At 39.0% G+C, this 7,500-nt stretch overlaps 1 protein-coding gene across 7 annotated transcripts in view; it reads right to left on the bottom strand.

The window, feature by feature from the left end:
• The window catches only part of arap1 (ArfGAP with RhoGAP domain, ankyrin repeat and PH domain 1), a 105,578-nt gene that overhangs the window by 12,640 nt on the left and 85,438 nt on the right, over positions 1-7,500 (bottom strand). For all 7 annotated transcript variants that reach the window (XM_077221394.1, XM_077221393.1, XM_077221395.1 and 4 more), the window contains 7 exons: positions 7,129-7,338; positions 5,851-5,956; positions 5,618-5,765; positions 5,385-5,471; positions 4,257-4,325; positions 1,510-1,627; positions 1,306-1,419 (listed from right to left, as the gene is read on the bottom strand). In XM_077221394.1, coding sequence (XP_077077509.1) covers positions 1,306-1,419; positions 1,510-1,627; positions 4,257-4,325; positions 5,385-5,471; positions 5,618-5,765; positions 5,851-5,956; positions 7,129-7,338 — 852 coding nt within the window. The remainder of the gene's footprint in view (positions 1-1,305; positions 1,420-1,509; positions 1,628-4,256; positions 4,326-5,384; positions 5,472-5,617; positions 5,766-5,850; positions 5,957-7,128; positions 7,339-7,500) is intronic.

The following is a 7,500-nucleotide window of genomic DNA, read 5'->3' as shown; positions in this document are numbered from 1 at the left end:
GATATCTCCGTGGTGAACGCGCGTATATAGAGAGAAATGCACATCCTGGATTAATCAGAGAGTATGCTGCCTATATTTCTTTTCCTTTTGAATTGTTTCGTTTAAAGAAATTGACTATAGATATCTCCGTGGTGAACGCGCGTATAGAGAGAAATGCACATCATGGATTAATCAGAGAGTATATATGCTGCCTATATTTCTTTTCCTTTTGAATTGTTTCGTTTAAAGAAATTGACGAATCGCCATCTCCATAGTGAAGGATAGAGAGAAATGCACATCATGGATTACATAATCAGAGAGTAGGCTAGCTTATTTCTTTTCGTTTGGAATAGTTTCGTTTAATTTGATGATCGCCATTTCCGTATGAACGCGCATAGAGAGAAATGCACATCATGGATTAAATAATCAGCGAGTGGCCTATTTCTTTTCGTTTTGAATTGTTTCGTTTAATGAAATTTCAAGCTTTATTTAGATATCTGTCATGTCTGTGAGACATATATGTGAGTTTCGGTTAATTTATGATGAGATTTCAATGCAAGTGAACGCGGCGCGCCAGCGCACGATCATGTCATGATTATGTTGTCTGCTATATTTGATTCTTATTTATTATTGGTTGATAAAAAAAAAAATATTAAAATTAGGATACAATTTATACAAAACGAAATTCACTGTAAAGAAAGGCCTTTTACAAAATGAAACTTAATTAAGTGGTCAATGTCTGACTCCCGATGCATCCCATCTTACTCGTGCTGTTCAGTTTTCATTATCAACGTTAAAAAAAAATAACATTATAATATTTTAACAAATATAAACGAATGCGCTTATTTAATGAACTCGGGCAAAATGCATCCTCGCAGCAGTGAGTGGGTGGTTGTTTCGGAGATGCGACATTAGGTTAGAGGTGTTTCCATCTCTCGCGGTCACCTTTTTTATTGCAACATTTACAAATTGCCTAGTCAGTATTTACCGCCTCTCCCTTCTCTCTCTCTCTCTCCTCCACACTGTCACTTGATGACAACTACATAAGCATTTTTGGGCATTGAATAAATTATATTTATTTATTATATATAAGTGCCGGTAATGACGGTATTGAAACTGATACCGTTGCTATTTTAAGACCCCGCGGTATACGATATTACCGAAATACCGCCCAACCCTAACACACACACACACACACACACACACACACACACACACACACACACACACACACACACACACACACACACACACACACACACACACACACACACACACACACACACACACACACACACACACACACACACACACACACACACTTACCCAGGTACACCAGCATGGCCTCCATGGAGAAGTGCTTCTTGACGAGTAAGTGACTGTCGGTTCCCAGAGAATGAAAGATAGGCAGAACTCTCTCTTGATAGTGCAGCGGGCGCTCTGAGACACACACACACACACACACACACATGAAACCCCCCTCACACACACACACACAGTCTGAGCTGCATCAGTGTATCAGGCACTCACCCGTCTCCTCCTTCTCGTTCACCTCGAAGCAGCACCAGTAGTCCTTCTCCCTCACACTGAGTTTCCGCCGGTCCAGAATCTCAAAGGTCAGTTCTGCTGATGTCATCGCGGCGGGAATCTGCCCGGGGTCAAAGGTCACACGTCAGAAACCACTTCGTCCGTCTTGTGAATGAAAGAAAGAGCTGTGTCCGAAACCACTCCCTATCCACTATATAGTGCACTATATCAGGTGTCGGACATTTTTTTAGTGGTAATCCTTCCCTATATTCGTTCACTTCTTTATACCCACAATCCTCTATGAATTCGACTGTACATTTGATGTACACTTGCTGAAGCACGATTACCCACAATCCAGTGCGTAGAGGATGGAGTGCGAGATTACTCTTTCTTATTTCTGAACATTTATTTCATGCTAGTTTTAAGCTGTGTGTGTGTGTGTGTGTGTGTGTGTGTGTGTGTGTGTGTGTGTGTGTGTGTGTGTGTGTGTGTGTGTGTGTGTGTGTGCGTGTGTGTGTGTGTGTGGGTCTTCTTCCTTTTTTATTAATCATTGCTTGAGTAAAACATTAAAATATAGAGACAATATTAAATAGATGAATTTTAAAATTAAATGAAAAGATATTAATGAGGTAAATTATATGTATATTATTTTTATTATTAAAATATTATGTAGGCATTAACTCTATTTAATGTGTTTCACTAACAGCCAGGTGTTTTAATAATTAGTGGCATTGTTGTTAACTCATTAAACTGTACGGAAGAGATGATAATTAGGTGGATGATTTAAAAACGTCATCCGTGAGCATGAGAGTTTCTCAATTTCGGCACTGAGGAATAAATAATGACAAAATGAAGTCATTATGATTGTTATTGTTATTAATATTATTTTAGAAAGTAAGTAACATGTTAGCCCTCCGACACACAGTGTTAAACATCAGCGTCCGAGTTCACTCGCTTCAATGCGTTCACTCGGTGCAGATATAGTGCACTATACACTACTCAGGGATTAGTGGACGAGTGAGCGGTTTCACACACAGCCCAGGAGTCGTCTCTTCTACTAAAGCAGTTTTTAAACCAGGGCTTCTGCAGGTCTCTTCATATTAAACAATGCTTTTAAATGCCTTTTTAACATTTTTAGTGCCATACATGACCCATGACTAACCACAGATATTACGTTTATATATATATTTTATATATATTATATATAATTGCTTTTTTTTAAATAGACATGTCCCAAATTCTGAATTGCAACCATTCAGTTCGACGAAGATGCAAACTATACCAAAATTGCAATCATCAACCTGGTTCCGCGTGTTTATCACACTAACGTACATATTTTGCAACAGCAAATTAAAAATGATTAATAAAGAAGGCTATATTGAAATAAATTGATAATATAAAATTTTCTTTAAAACTATCAAACTTTTTAATGCCTGTACTATTAAAATGTAATGCTTTCTAATGCCATTTAAGGCCTTCATTTCAGCAAAATCCATTTCAGGGGTTTTCCTGGCTCAAAATGAGGCGGAGGTGGTAAAATCGTAACACTAGGGGGGTCCGGGGAGCATGCCCCCCCGGGAGAAAATTTTGCACATTTTAAAGATAAATGCATTAATCTGGTGCACTCCGCACGTCATTATGGAACGTTTTCTGGCTCAAAATTAGGTGGTAAAAAAAATAATCCAGATCATGTGTACACATGAAAGTGTACCGCGCCTTCAACTGGCTGAAAAAAAACACTTTTTACAAGCGTTTTTTTTTTTTAGGTATTTTAATAATCAGATAATTTGATTTTATTTACAGTTCAGAGGCTAACGTGACTCCCCATCACTCTGAGTCAGTGCCTGAGAAAAAACACTTTGTACCTGATTCAGTATCTGCTGTCAGATGAGATGTTGTCAGGCTATGTCAGTGTCATTATTCTAACGTTATTTTCGTAACTTATTTCGAAATAAAGTTTCCTCACCTCAGAAAAACTAACTTTCCTGTCCTGTCAGATGTTACTGAGCTGGTAACATCTGACAAGCCTTGTATATCACTTGAAAGTAAATAAAGCGCAAAAAAAAAAAAACTACTATGCAACGTAAATTAGTGAGCCATGAAATTACAAAACTGTAGTGAATTACGTGCCTGCTAAGTTACTTGTGATAGCTTATTTTATAAAAACGCCAGAAAATGTTGGACTATTGCCTAAGTCAGGCTGGCTCTATGGATATATTTTAAGTAACTAAGTGTTTTAATTTCACAACAAAGCCAAAGCTTAAGAAAAACACTATCGGTACCTGGCTGTGACAAGTGAAGGCACTTCGATGCTGCGGAAGGAAGGTGCTTCTTGACTTGCGTGCGTCTGTGGTGGTTGTGATGACTGACAGGAGATGTTGAAAAGGGGGAGGGGCAGCGGCTCGTGCGGTTTCACAGAAATTTACCTTGCTCCGTTCGAGACCAGCAAGTTTAAATGCTTTTTCTGATGCCGTCGAAATGCGCAGAACGGTTTGAGAATGGACACAGGCCGGGAACCCGCAGCGGAACCGTGTCGGTGGAAAAGAGATATCTAATCATGTGATTCCCTGACTTGAGTTTTGTCGAGAGGCGGAGGCGGCCCGAAATTTGATGGAGGCGGCCGCCTCATAATTGTCTATGCAGGAAAAACCCTGGCATTTAATGACTTTTAAACCCTGTAAATATTTCACACGGACTTCATTGATATCTGAGTGTGATGCTTCTAACGGCAGGTCAAAGGTCAAGCGCACCTTTACATGCTGTTCGGCTGTTTCCTTCTTCTCCTCCAGGTAAACCGTGCAGATAAAATCACCACTCCCCTGCACACACACACACACACACACACACACACACACACACACACGGAGATCTAGATTTTAATATTTACTAATTATGTATATGAGTGCTATGTGTCACCAGAACGATGCTATGCATTCGATGATGAGTGTTTGAAGTGTACATAACTTCCCTTTCTGTCAGTGATATGAATTATATAAAAACAAGTTAGATAACAACATGCCACAAATGCAACAAAAATAAGCAGCAAGTTCAATCATTCTGTGCCTTAAGAACTAGAAAGAGGGACTAAAAATGGACGTAAATTAAAGACAAATGTTTTTGAAACAAAAAAAGCTTCTTGAATTGCAATACTTGAAAAATTATGCATTGCATTTTACTGGGCTGAAATTCAACATGGTTGTTTATTTAAGCCGTGAATATTTCAATTCAAAATATTCACACACATTTTCATTATTAAATATAATATATTTAATATATAATTTATCTATAATATTCGACAGACAAATTTTAGTCGAATTTTTTTATATTTTTATTTTAAGGAAACTACCTCAGATATAACGTTTGATGTGAACGTCAGCATCGGGAAATATTTATTTTATTTTTATATAGAATATAACACTATAATCTCGTTCCCGGTAGAGAAGACTTTAATGCAAACACAGCTTTTGTGTCTATCAGATTATGAATCTGTGATATTCCTGCAGTTCCCGGGTGTGAAATATGGAATTTTCTGTGGAATTTGAACCACTGATTTTGTGGAAGCGAAATAAATTGGACCAAAATTTACCTGTCGAATATTATAGGTTATATTTATAAACAGAATGAATATTTCAGAAGTGAAATCTGAAAGGAGAATATGGATTATTGGATTTTTATTAATGAAAACGTGTGTGAAAAGTTTTGAATTGAAATATTCACAGCTTAAATATACAACCATGTTGAATTTCAGCCCATTAAAATGCAAGCAGGGTTAATGTGATGCATCATTGTTCAAGTAGTGCAATTCAACAAGCTTTTTTGTTTCAAAAGCATTTGGCTTTATTTTACTTCCATGACAGCAGAATAACCACGACTCTTACCGTTCCAGCTTTAGGCGTGAGATTGTCTCTGAGCTTTATGATGTATGTGATCTCATCTAACTGCTTCTTCAGCTGCTGCTCGTTCACCTGCAACACACACACACACACACACACACACAGAAGGTCATACTCTAATCTCACCAACAGATGGCGCTGATGACAGTCTCTCATCAACTCTACACAGACTCTCGCGGTCTGGGTCAGCATGAGTGTTGTGTGTTGTGTGAACACACGTGGAATATGGTGACGTAGTGTTGGATGAGGTCCTCGATGACCCGGCCGGCGCTGTAGTCTTTCCCGTCCGTCTGGAAAAGTGTCGGCCCGAACACGATCGCCAGATTGTGCAGATTCATCTGATTGAGATCCGCAAACCGCTGGACGCTGCACACACACACACACAAACATCAGAGACTGAAAGCAGAGCGGCGAGGAAGTGTGTGTGAGGAAGAGGAAGTGTGTATCTCACCAGTATAAATGATTAACTAGCGCTCGTAGTGTCGCCTGGTTCACTCGGGGAAGGTCACTGAAGAGAAGACGATACTGACAGATGCGACTGCTCTCATCTGAAACACCTGCACACACACACACACACACACACACACACACACACACACACACACACACACACACACACACACACACACACACACACACACAATGCATTACAATATTGCGTTAGTCCATTAAAAAGTAACTAATTGCATTACTTAATTACTTTTTAAGATAAGTAATGTGTTATGTTACTTTTGGGTTATTTTTTTCCCACTTGGGCAGTGCTTGTTTTTTTTTATAACAAAAAAGCTATTTTTGGGCAACTGTAAAGACTCTTTCACACCAAAAGTTAACTAATAATCCTCAGGCTGAAGGAAATGCAGATTCAGGTGTGTCCAGCAGAGGGCGCCGCTCAAACAAACCTTTCTGCTGCAATAGGTCCAAAAGAATAGGACGCAGCAGAAGAAAGTTTAACACTAATTTCACTAATAAAAAATAAATTACTTAAAAAAAGGAAAGGAATCTCAAGTAATTTTTGCTTATGGTTTAACTGAATCTTTGGATGTCAGCAGCAAGTACATTGGTCAATGAAGTGAGATTAAATGCATACAATATTTGTTTTATTGAACATATTTAGTTATTGGAGGTTTGCGTAGTATTTTGATTTTTTATTCCACTAATTTTATTCATTTTGAGGCATCTTGAATCTGTTTTTTGAACAAGTACTAATGCAAATGCTCACGTTTAGTCTAGAACAACAATAACCATCATGGTTACACACACACATCGAAATAGTTGAAAAAGTAATCTGACTACATGACTCAAGTTACCTGTAATGAGTTACCCCTAATTCTGTTAAAGAGATTGCAGGTTAGAGTACCCAGTGACTCAATGTATAGACAAACAATGTAGGAACTAGATTCACTTTAAATGTATACATATAAAACCCTATTCTGGAGTCGATTATGTGAGAACATTTTACTTCCACATCTGTAAAACACCAAACCGTCCTTTTTCTCGTTCGTAAACCTGTGGACTCGATGTCCTGACAGGCTATAATTCACAATCATTTACCATGACGATGACAAATTGAAAATTGAGCCGGCAAACGACTCCGCCTCGGGAAGTAATATGACGGGATGTTGAAAAATGTCTTTTTAATTTAATAAATTCTGCATTAACTTTTCATATGGTATTTTCATACAAGTTTATGTAGTAATTTTAAATGAATTATGGTATAGTTATTAGTAACCTGTGGCGCTGAGCCAGGCGTGCGCCTCGGCCCCGAACAGCCCCTCCGCGATGTCCCTGAAGAAGCGCTTGAGGACGTTAGACACGTCGTCCACCTGATGCTCTCCTTCCTTCAGCCACACACACCTCGCGTCACGCCTCAACTCCTCCAGCAGGGCGGCGATCTTACTGTTCACACCACTCTTACGGTAGATGCCCTCTGAGGTCAGACCTGCAGCGCACACACATGTCACACACACGTCACACACACACACACACACACACACACACACACACACACACACACACATACACACATACACACAGACACACAGACACACAGACACACAGACACACACACACACACACACACACACACACAGACACACAGATA

Source organism: Siphateles boraxobius, unplaced genomic scaffold (assembly GCF_051911475.1).
Source record: "Siphateles boraxobius isolate OS27281-9 unplaced genomic scaffold, OSU_SipBor_1 82, whole genome shotgun sequence".
Classification (NCBI taxonomy): domain Eukaryota; kingdom Metazoa; phylum Chordata; class Actinopteri; order Cypriniformes; family Leuciscidae; genus Siphateles; species Siphateles boraxobius.
Note: the sequence above shows the minus strand (reverse complement) of the source record. Positions and strands in the feature narration are given on the sequence as shown.